The sequence below is a fragment of the Vulpes lagopus genome, chromosome 10 (assembly GCF_018345385.1).
Source record: "Vulpes lagopus strain Blue_001 chromosome 10, ASM1834538v1, whole genome shotgun sequence".
NCBI lineage: Eukaryota > Metazoa > Chordata > Mammalia > Carnivora > Canidae > Vulpes > Vulpes lagopus.
The window spans coordinates 32330332-32346850 of NC_054833.1; the positions used below are offsets into that span (position 1 = coordinate 32330332).

Consider the following 16519-nt stretch of genomic DNA (forward strand, 5'->3'; position numbering starts at 1 on the left):
GCCCACTCCTGTGTGTTGACATGAGTGACCTGTTTATAGAGGGAAAAGATAGGGCAGGCTCATAACCCATCCGATGTAACCGTTGGCGTATAAACACAGCAGTGGATCCTACCAGACCGTGTAACCCAAATATATTCTCCTAATACGCTGTTGGCCTCTACTTAGCTCCATGGAGCGACCAGGTGGGCTGGAGGGGCTGTGATCACAGTTGCCATTAATAAGTCTGTGGCAGCTCCTGGTTTCCAGAGTGCCTGAAGATGCGTTTTCTCTTTGGATTCTCAAAGCAGCCCTTGTGAGATAAGAGGGGCATGTACTCTTGGTGTCCTCATCTGTAAAACGAGGGCAGATTAGGTGGTTTCCTCAAGATCACTCATTTCCTTAAACTAGGGTCTCTTCGATTTAACTTCCTGCCCTGCGTTCTTTGTGTAATAATATGGGGGAGCGTCTGGGCCCCTGAGACAGGTGTGGCCTACCTTCCTGCAGAGGAACAGTTTGAGAGAATGCAGGCAGATCAGGAAATCATTGAGAATGTTGGGGAACCAAAGTCCCATCATCCCACCCATTTTCATCTGGGAGAGGCAGTATGAACCCTCTCTGCTTAGATCCTTGAAGAGCCACAGCAAGAAGTTTGCATGGCGGCTACTGCTTTTGTTCTGTAATTAAACTAGAGCAACGCGGCCCCAGAACATAGCTGTGTGGGGTGGGGTGGAGGGCCAAAGGTACAGGGATGTTTCAATCTGATAAGCTGCTAAAGCAAAGCGTAATCATTTTATCTCAACTGGGAACTGTTTTTCTGTGCAGGCATAAACTTGTTTTCCCAGCAATCTCTGCTCCCAACGAGCTATCAGATACCTGAGGAAAAAAAAAAAAAAAAAAACAAGCCAACACTCCCTCTTTATGTCTGATTTGCAGTGAAATAGAATCAGACCACTCCATACAATGGTCAAGGTCACACCCATTGGGCTCCAGGGTGATGAGAGGATCCTCGAGCTCACCTTAATTCGGGGAGGGCCTGTCTGTGCTCCATTCCTTTCTCATTCCAAGGGGAGGTGGCACCTGGTTGCCAACAGCAGTTGGTGATACTGTCCTCTGTCTCTGCGTGAGCCCGGCCATATCCACCAACTTGTCACCTTCCCAGTATTCCTGTTCTTCTCTGGGCCTACCCCTTGAAATCTGGGGGTGATGGAAAAAAGCAACCCCAAAACTAGACAGCTTTTGGAAGAAGTGGAGGCTACAAAATCTACCTACCTAAAGATTGTAATATATTTCTGAAAAATTTTGGAACCGATCAGTTGGAGCGTTAGGGATTGATTTGGGGTAGCTTCCCCAGATGTCTTGAAGCCTCTGATGGTAATGTGTTACATGCGTGCATCAGAATGAGGGTGGGATGCCTTCCCAACCCTTAGAGATTACTCACTGGTGCTGCTTCCAAGATATTAAATCCCATTTTGCAGCTACTGAAATAATAGACTTAGCCATACTTTTGTGATCTCATCTCTAGACAAGGCCCCAGTCAGGGTAGACTCAGACACCAGCTCAGTTAATGAACATGCCGATTTCTTAGAGGGACTGAGATCATTGCGACCCTTGTGTCCAAGGTCCTCGTAGGCCAAACGTTACTTGCATATTGACCTTTTCGTTTGGTTCCCTGCCCCATCTGTTACAGAGGATGTGAAACCGTATCAAGTGAATGGAGTCAACCCTACCTATCCAGAATCCCGCTATACCTCGGATTACTTCATTAGTAAGTTCCTCTTCCACTCTTCTCTCATTTGGCTTGCTATGGTGGGAACCTAGGAAAGGATTCCTGACCCAGATGCTCTCAGGCTGTTTCGTGGTGATTCTCTGGAAAATAATATTGGCTTAAATGTAGCCTCTTTGTCACTTATTTTGTTATCTCCACGAGGCATGAGGCTTCAACCTAGCTACATGTTGATATGTTTATTAACCTGCAAACTACTACACACCAGGATCTCTCCTGATACCTTCAGCAGGAAAACCATGCGGGGGGCCCATGACTTGACCCCTGAATTTTGATCTTACTTGATGCTGTGTGCCCTGGTGGCCATCAGAGTTTTGGGTTAGGGATTTGGTTGTGGCTCTTGTTCTTTCCCTTTTACTACTAGCTATGACAACACTGCCTCTGATCCTTCCTCGAGACTGTGACATGTAGCTTCAGATTCCATTACAGGAAACAAAGCCTTCTCCCTTCAAATAGATGATACGTAACTATACTGGAGAGGTGGCCAGAGGAGCATTAGGGTAGGGCTGTTCTTATCTAGTGGTCTTGCTTTCAAATGGAGTCTTGAGCAGGTTTGTTTTCATTTTACCCTTTTACTTTATTATGATTTTTATTCTAATAACACCAATGATATTAAGTACTGAGATGCCAAGAGTTTATCATGTGCCAGAGGTATCGGTAGGCCTTTTACACATATGCCCTCATTTGCTCTTCATCACAATGCTCTGAGGGAGATTGCAATCATCCCTATTTTAGAGATGTGTAAATTAAGCCAGAAAAGGGAAGTTATCTTGTCAAGGAAGTATCTTGTTAAGTAGTGGAGCAAGGTTAAACACCCAGGCCCTTCTCACTGAAAATACGTTCCTTTCATTCTCTAATGCAGAGTTTGTTTTCATCTTGTGGGGCTGTTGTGAATGGTGAAGACCCGCCTATTTATTTTGGGTACAAATTGGACCTCTCTCCAACGGCACATGTTCTGTTTCCAGGTTATGGTATCGAGCATGCTCAGTGCGTTCCTCCCTCGGAGTTCTCAGAGCCTAGCTTCATCACAGAGTCCTACCAGACACTCCATCCCATCAGTTCGGAGGAACTCCTCTCCCTCAAGTATGAGAACGACTACCCCTCGGTCATTCTCCGGGACCCTCTGCAGACAGACACCTTGCAGACTGACTACTTTGCCATCAAACAAGAAGTTGTAACCCCAGACAACATGTGCATGGGGAGGACCAGTCGTGGTAGGTCAGATTTCTTCTCTAGGCGCTCTTGGGTTTCCAAGAATTACCTGACTGTGAGTTTTTCAGGTCCCATTTTTTTTTCCTTTGCCACGGGCCCTGAGTTTAGCCTTTCCATTAAAATGTCTAGATATTAAGAGCTTTCCAACATGGAAGTTTAGCCAAGTCTACCGTGATGGCAAAGACCATGTGTCCATGGTGGACTTGGAACTATTTGGGTAAAACATTTTATTAAATGGTAAGTCTAGTTGCAGATGGTTGTTTTTTTAAGGTATGATTTATCTTCTTTGAGAGCATTTTGCTTGGGGAAGACACAAATGGTTCAGGTGACCCTCCTCGAAAGCCCTTAGCTTCCCATGCATCCTAGTGATCTTCCCAGAGTAATCCCACATCAGACTGCAGACCCCGGCTTGGTATCTGGGTGACCTCTGCTTCCCAGCCTGGACTCTCTAGCCTCCTGTGACTTCTTTGGTTTGGGAAGATACAAGATGGTTAACCAACGGTTTATTTGGAACCGGTCATCAGCAGTGTGGTGAAAGTGTGTATTTAGCTGGAGGACCAGGGAAAGAGGTGGCCAGAGGCTTCCAAAAGAAGGTACTCTTGTTGACATGACTATTATGACAATGGTAAAATATTCACTGACAGTGAAGTAAGCGTTTCAAAATAGAACTGACTGACTTTATAAAGCAAAGAAAAAAAACAAAAACCAAAAGGGTAAGTACACCCAAATTTAAGATCAGGACATGAACGCTCAGAGGTGCAGCCCGCCTAAACAGATGTCCAGATTGTTTTGTGTCTGAGAAAAATGCTGTCCTCCGTAAGGAGGGATTCGTTCATCGAGGAAGAACTAGCCGATTTCTAGAGAGTTGAAAAAAAAAAAAAAAAAGACTTTTCCAGTGGATCTAGGGGAAAAAGCTATGGACAGGAAGAGGAACAGGGGAAGCTCATGTGAGCAGCGCTCTGAGACGTTTGGTCACAGAAGGCAGGCTTGGCCGGCCCCGTAGTGGTTTCTGCTCAGCGCTGACCCTGCTGCCTCTTCTGAGTCTCTTAGAGGGGAGCCCAAAGACATCTTTACTTTGAAGAATCACTGTACAGGCACTGGGGGCCATACACATTGTCGTCTTCTTCGAGTGTCAGCCTCACGCTTCCTCCCAGCAGGCCCTAGGATGAGCAGAGGGAAAGTCCCTAGCAAAATCTGAACCTGCAATCTTCCTTCTCAGGGCCCCAGGGTGTTTGTGTTCAGACCGAAGGGGATGGGTGGGACCAGTTTTGCCTTCCCCTTTCTGACTTTTTTATTTTTGGATACAAGTCTATTTAAATATATACACACATGTATGTGTATCTTTTCTTTTTTTTTTTCTCTCGGGCAGGTCAAAGCAACAAAATGACTTTCTTTCTCTTGGGGCTTTCTGTACATCTAGGTGATGAGGCCGGGTCTGAGGGCTGGGCCCATCCGCGGCGTTACTTGGGTAGCTCTGCTGTCTCCTTGTTTTTAAGTTGCGTCTGGCTTGGCTTTCGTGGGATTGTCCCTCCTCCGGCCCCTTCTGTTGGTTCTGGGTTTTGGTCCCAACCATCCTTCCAACCCCATGTCCATGAGTGTGGACCAGACAGTGACCTGCACCAAGGGGCACACGGTGTTTCTTTCTGACCTTGCGGCCCGTCCATTGCAACAACCCGGCCATGTGCACTGGAGAGGAAGACCTCGTTGTTCACGGCTGCTTTGGCACGTGAGGAGTCCTACAGACCTGACATCTTCTGGAGGCCGACCGCGTCTGACGTGGTGTGGTTGGCTAGACCCAAGGCCTCACCGCTAGCTGATTACTAGTAGCAATCATCCTGGTGCCCGTGTACTGCATGGTAGCGTACAAAGTGCTTCTGTGTCCCATGTCTTTGGACTCTGAGTACTGTCTTTGTGCCAGTCTGTCCAGCGGGTTGCTGTGGGGCCACCCCGTCTGCTATGTAGAATGCTCTGAGGTCTGTTTGGGGGAGTCAGATGGCTCTGGAAGGGCCGTGCTCTGAGACCTGTCACAGAGAAGCTGGCCAGTGGACGTCTGAGAGGACACATGCTTCCCTGCAGGAGCACAGTAGCCTAACTGAGTGCCTAATCCAGTTGGATTCAACCCATTTTTGGAGAGAATACCCGTAAACGAAGGTTCCCAGCTCCAGGATTGTGAAATAGAGCTAAAATGAAAGCAGCCTACTGCTATAAACCGCAACTCTCAACAGAGTTACATTTGGCTCATGTTTGAGAGGCTGCCAGAGGGTGGTTATGGCCTAGTTTAGTGCCCTTGCTTCTTGGGGCTCCTTGGAAACTCGGCTCTCCTGCTTGTGGAAACTCCAGTCTCCGTGCCCTCCGTGCCAAATATAAAAGTGGCTGATAGAGATAGAATCGTTTCAGAGAGAGATTGGAACATAAATACTGCCTACATACTGGTGCCGTGGTGGGGTGTTCTTCATGAAGAGATGACTTCTCTTTCTTAGGCTGGTGGTGGGTTTGCCTCACAAAGAAGTGGGATGACCATTAAGAGGGGTAGCTGGTCTAAGCAAGCACCTTTTATGAGATGCCACAACATTTCCTTTTTTCTGTTAAAAAGAGGCTATTGCATTCTGGTTGTAGGCTGTTTTCTTGAGTTTCTTCATGTGAATTTCTGGAAAAGACAATTCTTTCATTCGTTATGATAATAAAAAACTTAACAAATGTGCCAGTGGACTGGGTAGGCAGTGCCAGTAACCCATGGAGCTCTTCAGTTTGCCTTCTGGAGATTATTTTTCTTTGAATGGATGGTTTGAGGAAGGAATGAGATTAAGTGGATAAATACCTTTCTGTTAAAAGCAGTATTGGAAGGGATAAGAGGTTCAGGAAATCTACAACAGGGGCTTTACGAAAAGTATATATTTAACGGAATACCTTTTATCTTGGATTTTTTGGTTGCTTGTTTAAATTTTATGAGCAACGTATCTTCCCTCCTAATTATGGTAGATTTAATTTTGGTTTGGACACCATAATTAAATATTTGAATTCCACTGTTTTAACCAATCCCTAGTATTATGAGGGGGAGACTATGCCAGAAACCCACCCCTATTAGCTATATCACCCAACCTTATTCTGGGATTTAAACTTTATAGTAGGACCAGCCACCCCTGTACAATTGAGAGCTGACTTAGTATCTCTACATACACATTTGTCACATCCGTTTGCCCCTTGGCTTGTGCTGACTTGAGATGCTCATGTAGACTCCTGTGATTTAATTTAGGTTGCCTGAAAAGTGTCTGAGAAGGAAACATTGAAAATATTCCTTTGAGCTTTTCAGCTTTTAGATACATTTATTTTCCTCCAAATTATTTATTTTTTTGGTTAGTCTCCCTTTTCATGGCATTTTTTTTTTTTTTTTTTTGCCAATGGAAATTTCTCTAGGAGCTATTATGCAATCGTTGCAGCTGTTTATAACCTGGTTTGGGAAATTAATGAACTTGCATGATCTTGTGGTCAGTTAAGAATGCCTTAAGCAACTCTTAGAGTAAAGGATTTCTGACATTGCTATGGACCTTAACTCTTTAATCAACTCCTTTGTGTTTTATTGCCCACACTCCCCCAGTGAAGTATAAATTTCAAGTACAAAATTGTACTTGGAGGGGCTAAAGAACTTGGATTTCTATTTAGAAGACCGATAGTGGCTGTGTGTGTGTTTTTTTAATCTCCTGGAAAAAGCATCTCATAACTTATTTCTCTATATGAGAAAGCATGGAGGCAGGGCGTATATTTCGTTTTAAAATAGTATTTGGAAAAAAATGCTAAAAACTGACACTTAAGTTCCAAGGTCAAGGAAGGTCATGCTGCTCTTAGTCTAACGGAATATTTTTTCTTATGACCAAACTACTTTGCCAAATTGGGCCTTTTGAAATCCACTCGTTGGCCTGAGTTGGAATAGGGAGTTGAGGCTGACACTGCTCCGATTTCTTCATCTCTTCGCTGAGTCTACTACGTCAGCCAGAAATTCCATAATATCATGTGTGATGCTCCACTTTTGGATTTCCGGCTCTAGGGATCTTGAGGCCCCAAACACTGGTGTCTCCCTCTGACAGATATGAGCAGCTTGCAGCTGAATCTCTGTCCTCAGGCCTATAACATAAAACAGCACAGTGGCCGTCGGCCTGCAGATTGTGACCCACGGTGGCGTCCTTCCCCAGACTCAGCCCATAAGCTTCCATTTCCACTGGCCTCTCCTTCCATCCCTCCTGCGGGTCTGATTGGCAATCCGTCCTCACCAAGAGGGTTTTTACAGTTGTCTTTTCCCAATTCCTCCTCCCCCTGCCCTCTTCCTACCTCCTTCACCTCCAGGTAAGCTCGGGGGCCAGGACTCTTTTGAGAGCGTGGAGAGCTACGACAGTTGTGACCGCCTCACCCAGTCCTGGAGCAGCCAGTCATCTTTCAACAGCCTGCAGCGCGTCCCCTCCTATGACAGCTTCGACTCAGAGGACTATCCAGCCGCCCTGCCCAACCACAAGCCCAAGGGCACCTTCAAGGACTATGTGCGTGACCGTGCTGACCTCAACAAGGACAAGCCTGTCATCCCTGCTGCTGCCCTGGCTGGCTACACAGGTAGGTGCCCTGTCCCTGTCTCCGCAGCCTCTGTGTGCTCTTGGCCATGGGTGGGCTCTGTTCCGTACGAGGCACCAAGTGCATCTTCCTAGGCACTGAAGTCCACCTCTCTTTATTTCGGAGGAGTGGGGAGAAGAAGACTCTAGGAGGTCTGGTCAGTCTCTCACACCACTCTGTGACTAGCCATCGATTTTTAGAAGTAAACAGTATCATTCTGTCTCCCAGGGGATCATTTCCAAGAGTGGTAGAAAGAACTTCTCTCTCAAAGGCATCATTGCAGGGCTTACACTCCAGATTCTTCTGCAGTAGGGTCCTCAGTAGGCCAGCTCTTCAGATGGAAAAAGCATCCTCAGTCACCCCATACTCTGTCCAGATCCTGGCCTCTCTAGGAAACTGTTGTGTGTGTGTGTGTGTGTGTGTGTGTGTGTGCGTTTATTTTTCCCCCTCATTTAGCTTTAGTATTGATTTTCTTTGAGGAGTGAAAGTTCTAGTAGTGGTGAATAAAGAAAGAGCATAGGGAAAGGAAGATGTATGTTGAGAGCTTAGGCTTTGATTGAGAATCTTGTAATGAAACAATTCATTGTCTGAAGGAGTCATTAGCATGTGTGCTGCCCACGCTTGGAGACATTTGAAGAGTGGATCCGAGAAATATCCAAGGAGCATTCATGTGTTAACTATCAAATCCTTCCTGTAGGATCGTAGTGTTTTCTAAGAATTGGAAATTGTGTTGTGAGTGGAGCTTATTTTAAGCTTTGATGACTCAGCTGTGGGGTAGGCCGCTATTGTCTTATAATTGACTCCGCCCTCGGCAAGTTGACATGCGGGGACCCTTTGTGTGGATGGAGGCAAACAATCCTACCTGTGTTTCTAGGGAGGGACCTATCTGATCCTTATTCTTGTGTATGGGAAGTCTCAGGGTTTTACTAGGAAAGGCTTAGAGAAATTACTCCTTCAAAGATCAGGAGTGTGCCTTTCATGCTGCCTTCCACGTAGCTCCTAATGCAGTTCACTGCATGAAGAGGTGCTCAGGAGTTACCTCTGCATTTTGAGGAAGTGACAATGTCTATATAGAGTCAGGACCCAGAAAGGCACTTGAAGGTCCCCTACCCTGTTCTTTCGACTGGATCCTCCCATAGTCTTTGCTCAAATGTTGCTAGTATGTGGAAATGTGCTACTTTTCAAGGGAGTCCTCTCCCATCTCTGGACAGCAGACTGTTAGAGAGGTGGCCCCTTTCCATTAATGATGTCTGGGAGGAGGAAATGCATATTCATTCAGTCTCTTCCAAGATGTGCAAGAATGCTGGCTTCTGTAGCTTTAGCTCCTAGGTATTTTAAGCCCAGACTCCAGTTGGATAGTGATGAAGGAAGGGGAAAATACAGTTTAATAAGGGGGAGAAGGGAAAGGCCAAGGAACCTACCGCAGGACTCTGTGGGCTTTGGAGGTGGTGATGTCTCTACTGGGTTGCGCTTGCTTCTGTTCTCGTCACATCTGCCATTTGCCAGGGGTGAAAGGCTAGCTCCTCTGCAGCTTTCACCCTGACTTTGTCCTTATTGGAAGTACTTCTGTATTCTCTCTGGCATCATCACCCGTATAACCACAGGCAGCCACAACCATTGTTCTCCCATGGCAGTTTTCATCATTCTCTCTCAGTTAGGTATGACATAATGAAAAATTTGCTACTTAGGGTGGTTTTGTGGATAATAAGATTGAGTAAACTGACTTTAATTTCCAAAGTCTGGGTTATGGCCAAAGGAAGCCTTATGGTTGAGGTCATCCTTCATGGGATGAGATTCTGGTCAGGATCCCTGGCTACCACTTCTGAAGATCTAGAAGTTTCTGGGAAGGGCAAAAGGCTGATCTCCACCCCAGATAGAAGCCCCTCTGAAAGTATTACATGTATTAGTTACACATTTTCTATGTGGGAGAAGCCTGCAGCGCTAATGGTCTACAAGGGTGACTTAAAGTGTTTTGACTTTGATGATCTTAGTACCTTGAAAGAATTATCTGAAAGTTGGAGAATCTTTCCAAGTGTCCCAGTTTCACGGCGAGACAGAAAGGGATGAATTGGAAATTCTAAGAACTAGGAACACATATGAAATACAAATTTGAGACAGGAACTGCCCTCAAGTTAGCCAACACCAGGGTGCTACCCGAAAGGCTTCTCTGGTGATCCAGACTCAGAGCCAGAGAGATAAGAGCCTCAGAAAATTCTTTCAGCACAAAGACAGGTGTGTCCTGGAGGTCTGAGCTATAGTGGATGTCACTTCTCATTCTGGATGGGTTATTTTTATTTATTTTTTAAAGATTTTATTTATTTATTCATGAGAGACACAGAGAGAGGCAGAGACACAGGCAGAGGGAGAAGCAGGCTCCCCACAGGAGCCCGATGTGGGACTCGATCCCAGGACCCCGGGATCACGCCCTGAGCCAAAGGCAGATGCTCAACCACTGAGCCACCCAGGTGCCCCCAGATGGGTTGTTTTTAAAAGTTGCTGTCTCTTTCTCCCTCCCTTGGTCTCTCTCTTCTCTCTGTCTCTCTGTCTCTCTATCTAAGGGAATCAAACAGTCAGTGAGCAGAAGAAAAGGGAAGGTGACTCTCAGGTAAAGGCCTCAATGACTAAAGTAGGCCCTTGAATTAAAAAGCACGTTTTAAGCATCTCACTATCCAGTGTTGCTCTCTGACCCTGGGGATATAACTTTCACACCATCTCGGATGGTGGTAAGAACAATAGCCCAGAAAACAGAACTACCCTGGGCCGTACCCCCCCCCCCCCCCCAGCTGTAGCACACTGTGTGATTTTAGGCAAATTTACCTTGTACCCTTTTCTACTTTTAGTGAAGTGGAAGTGTTCATCCTTATCTTGGTGGTGGGAGATCTGTGAAAATGAAATTTAACTAAATCAATTAATTAATGAGTGCTAGACATTGTACCAGACGTGGGGTGTGGGGAGCTCAGTTATAACAAATCCATTGTTTCAGCAAATGTTTCTGAGCACATGTTGAGTGCAGATAAAGGCCAGTTGCCCTTGGGGGTTCATTATCTTGTCACATTCAAGATATTAGAATCATCCTTAGACTTGGCCTGGATTTTCTTCATGTTGTGGTCTGAATGAAGGTCAGGATTTTGTGTCAGGCACGTGGGGGGCAGCCCAAATTTTGGTGACGTTTTTCCTGGGCTCAGTGCCTGGCGAACATCTGTCCACACTGCAAACTCCTTCTACTTAGCGGTTCCCTTGCCCTCACATTGCACCCTCGTTGTGGTCCCTAATGATTCCAGGTACATCCCAGGGAGTGGGGATGGGGATGGAACATCCCCGCACAGCCCCCGCCACCAGCCCAGAAGCTTGCAGTGCCTGGGATTCCTAGAAATGGGGCTCTCACCGTGTGCAGACATGTGAGGATGAGCTAAAGTATGGAAAAGTGCTTTGGAAAGTGGAGCGCATCTTATGAGTGTTGGCAAACTTTCTATGGCCTGTAAAAGTCAGACCTCTTTTCTATCTCAAGTTCTGCCTCCTTTTTGTTCATTCCCTTAAAATCTGATTACTCGAGAGTATGTATGGCCACACCGTGGGAGCACTTGCACCCTGACTTCCCCGTTGCTTGGCGTGGACTACAGTGTGTTTGCACGGAGCCTTCGGGAAGACCGTCATTTCCCTGCCATTACACGCGGGGGGCCTTTGTCTGCATCACCTTCAAAGGAATACATTTCACTTCTTCATATGATGTCTTAGTTACTGCACTGTACGTGTGGAAATCAGTTAGAAACTGAATTTTCACATTCTCTTGCACAGTTACATTCTTCCTCCGAAGATAAGAAAATTGCATCAACCTTCACTGGGCTCCCATGGCAACTTGTTAAATTAGGTCAAGATGTGGGGGCAGATAACATGGCTTGAAAGCCTGCCTGTGAGCTGAGTTAAGAATACATCAAATGCAATGCTGGCTTCCGCCAAAATGTACCTTCTTACCTTACTGTGAACTGCTTACGGTTATCAAACTGATACAATCAGAAAGCTCCATTTTCTCTTGTTTGAAGATACATTATGAACCCCATCTAATTACAAAACAATCTGAGAGAAGTGGCCCAGTGTTTTCTATCTATTTAATAGACCTAAGGAAAATGTTCTCCAGATCCCTGAAAAATGGAGGGATTTTTTACTTTTTTTTCCCCCCAAATTGCAGTAGCTACAGAAGAATATACTGTATTGTCAAGCAGTATTCTCTCCTCTTCCAGCCCCATTTTATAGATAATGGAACTGAGGCACAAAAAGTGAGTTATTCAGGACCGTATAATTGCCGTGTGCCCAGAAGTAGCTCCTGAATTGAACCCTGAGTGCCAGATGTCTCACTCGATGGTGAAATCTATCTCCATGTTAAAGAATGAGCATACTCATTGCTTATCTCAGTTGCTTTCATATAGTAGATTAGGGGCCTCGTGTCCCGTTTGTTAGCAATTAGCCCCGTGTGTATGTGGGTTAGAGGTATGTAGGACATAGTGCTGGTCTTTGGCTTCAGTCTAGAGTTATTGGCCTATAAGTCACCTTCATAGAACTTCATTCCAGATTGCCAGACAGATAAGGCATTGCCACAGATAAGGCATCTGTTTCTATCACTTCTGCAACTCTTCTTGAGGCGGGCCTGGTGGTAAGGCTATTGTTGTCCAATGCCTGAGTATGTCCCCACCTAGAGTTGCAAAATCCTCAATGAGGTGATCTCTTTTTCATCCTGAAGCCTGAAAAGGGCTAAGCCCAAAGCCATCAATTAACTGTCAGGGAATTTTGTCTTCCAGTGCTGTGCAGATTTGTGAAAATACAGTCCCTCATTTTCCTTATGGCTAAATTTGGGTTATCTGGAATTCACCTTTCAAATACTTTTGCATGAAGCATCACACACACACACACACACAAGTGCTAGTCTTGTAGATAAATAAGCCCCACGCATTCCCTGTAGGTCCTCTCAAATTGCTTCTGGCCTGAAAGAAATCCTGCCCCATAACAGGTGGCTCTAGAGCCAGTCTGAGGTCCTATAGGAAGAAAGTCCCTGGGCTAAACCCAGAACCTTGGAGTTCTGGCTTGTAGTTAAGTTTTAGGCTTCAGTAACCCAGAGCTACTGCTAAAACATGTTTTTGAAAATAAACAGCTTCATTGCAAAGGAAGTGCTTCAAAGCCCTTCAATTCAGAATGAAACCTGAGATTTGGCAGCGTTACCTGAAATCACAGTTTTCTGAAGGAAAACTGGGTTGCAAAAAAAAGTCTCAAGGAACTCAGGTACAAATAGCAGCTGAGAGAGCTTTTGGTACGAGCCTTCATTACTGATAAGGAAAGGGGAGAGGGGTCACCGAAGTAAGTTTGTAGTGCAGCATCAGTTTGTGCAGAGAGTTCTAAAATCCTAAACCCAGGTGCCTATGTTCTTAAAGAAGCACAGGCCTCTTTAATTTGGGGGCCAGAGGAGGGATTATTACTATCCAAGCCAAGCGCTGGAATCTAGTGTCTGCCTATAAATGCTGTCAGTTTAAGAGAGTGTGAGTTGACCAAAGTCGAGAAGAAAGAACTTGTTGGCCTGAATACAGAACCCTGGTCCCCATTTGGGGCACTTGCTGCCTTTTCCACAGGCCCCGAGGTTCTTGGGGGCAGGCAAAGCTGGGGCTGGCCACCACAGTCTCCATGGAGAGCATCCTTGGGTAGCAGCTGACTGGGCAGGAGGACGAGGCCTAGAGAGGAGGAGGGCAGCAACAGGAGGGCTCCCCTTTCTGGCTCCGATGCCCTGTGACCCGCAGGTTGCAGGAAGCCAGGCTGAGCCCTGGGCCTAAGCGGGACCTTGCTGCCCGCCAGCATCTCGGACGCTGCGCGGATTCCCATTCTGGGTGCTGTGTTTGGCGGTGGGTCCTGGGTGGGGGGCGTGGGCGTGGGATGGTTTGGGGGCATCTCCCTGGGGAGAGGCTGGCGGGGAGATGGCGTGGAGCGGGGGGCAGGCTCTCGGGCACTTAGCACTGGCCGGGCGGGCGCTGCCCCGGTTTCTGCCTCCTGACGGCCTTGCGGACCCTTCCTGCCCCTCTGCCGCGAGGAGAAAGAGATCACGAGTGGCCAGATTCGGCCTCACTGTTCATTTTCCTTTTTCGAAATGTCTTTTAAAAACTATGGAAAGGGAGGCGCCCGCGTCCAGAGGCCGCTGGGGAGGGAAGCAGCCGCCGGGCTGGGGGCAGCAGTGCCGGGAGGGCCGTCCCCCCGTCCTCCTCCGCTGCTGGCTCTGCTTCCAGCCATCAGGGCCGCGTGGACACGTGGGCTCGGGGTGGCAGGGACCCCGAGGCCTCACCGTGTGGGGGTCACTGTTCCTGGAACAAGATCTAACTGCATGCGATGGACCTGGGTGGTGACGGTTCTGGAACTCAGCTCTGTCTCCAGCTCGACGCCCCACCTGTCGTGCCTTCAAAGCCCAGTGTTTCCACCGCGGCCTCCGGACCTGGTCCCTGTGCCCCGCCGGTCGTGGACGCTCCCGCCGGCTGCGCCCAGGCCCCTGCGTCGCCCTCCTTCCCCCGGGTGGCCCCAGCCGTCGTCTCCGTCCTCCCTGTGGCCACCTTCACGCCGCCCGCAGCTTGGGGGGCTGCCCCCCAGGAGTCCGGGGGGAGCAGCCGAGCCGGAGGCCTCGATGTCTGAGGGGCCCCCACGGGAGCCCGGGCCTGAGTGTGTCCCTGCTCTGCCGCTGACCGTGAGTGACCTCAGGCAAGCGGACATCGCTGTGCCTCAGTGTCCCTATCGGCGACACGCTAACACTAGCACGTACCATCTCGGGGTGTTGCGGAAAGCACCCAGGACCCCCGCTAGGCCACTGCAAGCCCTCTCAAGTGCTGGTTGGTTCCACGTTTCCATATTCTCCAACCTCCATCCTTCCAATGTAATTCTTTTTTTTTTTTTTTAAAGATTTTATTTATTTATTCATGAGAGTCACACAAAGAGAGAAAGAGAGAGAGAGAGAAGCAGAAACACAGGCAGAGGGAGAAGCAGGCTCCATGCAGGGAGCCCGACGTGGGACTCGATCCCCGGTCTCCAGGATCCTGGGCCAAAGGCGGCGCTGAACTACTGAGCCACCCGGGCTGCCCCTAATTCTTTTTTAATAAGATTTTTATTTATTTTAATATATTTGAGAGAGAGAGAGAGAGTGAGCGGGGGCGGGGAGAGGCAGAGGGAGAGGGAGAGGGAGAAGCGGGGAGCCCACTCGGGGTTCAATCCCAGGACCTCAGGATCATGACCTGACCTGAAGGCAGACGCTTAACTGACTGAGCCAGCCAGGTGCCCCTCCGATATAATTCCGTATTTATATTTCTTGAGGTCAGGGGACCGTGTATTTTATTTAGAGGATAGCAGTCACCCGTGGCAGTGACTTAGGGCCCAGAAGACATTTAATGTCAGATTAGGTCATTTCAGCTATTTCTGCTCACCCCACATGTGTTAGGCTCTTGCTGTGCCCCAGCCTCTTTCATTTACTTTTTTTTTTTTAAACTGTCGCCAACAACCTCATGAGGTAGGATCGGTTATTCTCATTGTACAAATGAGGGACTCAAGGTTCGGGGGGTGGGGGGGGGAAGGGTCTAGCCCAAAGTCCCAACAGAAAACCACAAGGAAGATACCGTTCAGAGCTTTTCACAATGTCAGACAAGTAGTAGGAAAATCATCACTTTTAGTGGACATGTTGGTGGTGTTATTTCGGGTCTGCTAAGACGCAGGTGGCACGATGTGGTGAGACTGGCGAGAAATATTACTGGGGTGTGAGGGAGATCTGTGAAGGGCAGGCAGGGGAGCCCCGAGGCCCTGCCGAAGGTCTGTCACCTGGAAAAGGAAGAGGAAAGGAGGATCTGAATGGGGAAGAGCCTCCACTTGCTGCTCGGTTCCAAGAAAGGTTTGTCCAGGCCCCCGGGGCATCCCCAGGTCAAGGGTGGAGGAGCGCCTCCTCCTGCAGCAGGAGGTCTGAGTAGCACCTTGTCGTGGCTGCCACAGCTCGGGTGACCGTCCCGTCAGACCCGACGGTTGGACGGGGCTTGTCAGAGAGGCCAGCACGGCTTTTCTGTCTGGCTAGTTGTCCGGCAGAGCTCAAGACCCCAGTCCCCATGCTCCTGGGGACCGGCGACAGGCCTCAGAGCTCGGTGCCTATTGTTGACTGTAACAAGGCAAATGGCATTGTCTTGCGTGTGACTCACCTCTCCCTGAGAATCACAAGAGTGAAAGTTCTCCTAAGGTGAGTGAATGTGAAAGTTCATACTTCGACGGGAGGTTGGGACGCTCTTGGCTGGAGAGGTGCTCGCAGGGCGCAGCTCTGTGGAGGTGTTTGACGTTCAGAGGCGAGGTGGGTGCAGGTTCTTCTAAAGGCCTCTCAAGGCTAAGCTCTCGGTCCTTTCTTCTTTAAAAGCCAGGCGTAGGTAGGACATGCTCAGCTCTCCGCACGATGGTGGAACAAAACGTGTTTTTTTCTGCTGCCTCTTTGGCTGTCGCTCACGTTCTGTTTGTCATCCCACCCAGTCTGGCTACCTCACCTTACATTTGAGGGGCGTTCAGAAATTATTTTCCGGATGAAGGCTGGAAAACTTCAGTGCCCCGATGAGGACTGGGGATGTAGCTCACCTCCCCAAGACTTCGCTCGTCCCTTCCGGCATCCCTGATCCGCAGGGGCAGCGTCACTGCTAGGACAAAATAAATTCCAGAGCCTGCACTCAGCCTACGGAGAGGAAGGACAGGCTTCAGAATCCCCAGATTCTACTTTCTGATCCTAATCAGCGCACATATCTTTCTTTCTTCTTGTTACCTAGATACATCATCATTGGGAGGCAGTTTCTATAGACCTCTGCATTGGCTTGAAAACGCATTTCTTTGGTTTCTAACAAAATTTCACCCCGTACCCTCAAATCCAAACCTAACCCATTTCTGGTGACTTCTTAAAACAGTCAGTTACCTAGA

General features: G+C 48.0%; 1 protein-coding gene across 4 annotated transcripts in view; it reads left to right on the top strand.

Annotated features, from left to right (window-relative positions):
- The window catches only part of ETS1 (ETS proto-oncogene 1, transcription factor), a 131049-nt gene that overhangs the window by 100712 nt on the left and 13818 nt on the right, over positions 1-16519 (top strand). For all 4 annotated transcript variants that reach the window (XM_041770477.1, XM_041770479.1, XM_041770478.1 and 1 more), the window contains 3 exons: positions 1667-1744; positions 2728-2976; positions 7313-7573. In XM_041770477.1, coding sequence (XP_041626411.1) covers positions 1667-1744; positions 2728-2976; positions 7313-7573 — 588 coding nt within the window. The remainder of the gene's footprint in view (positions 1-1666; positions 1745-2727; positions 2977-7312; positions 7574-16519) is intronic.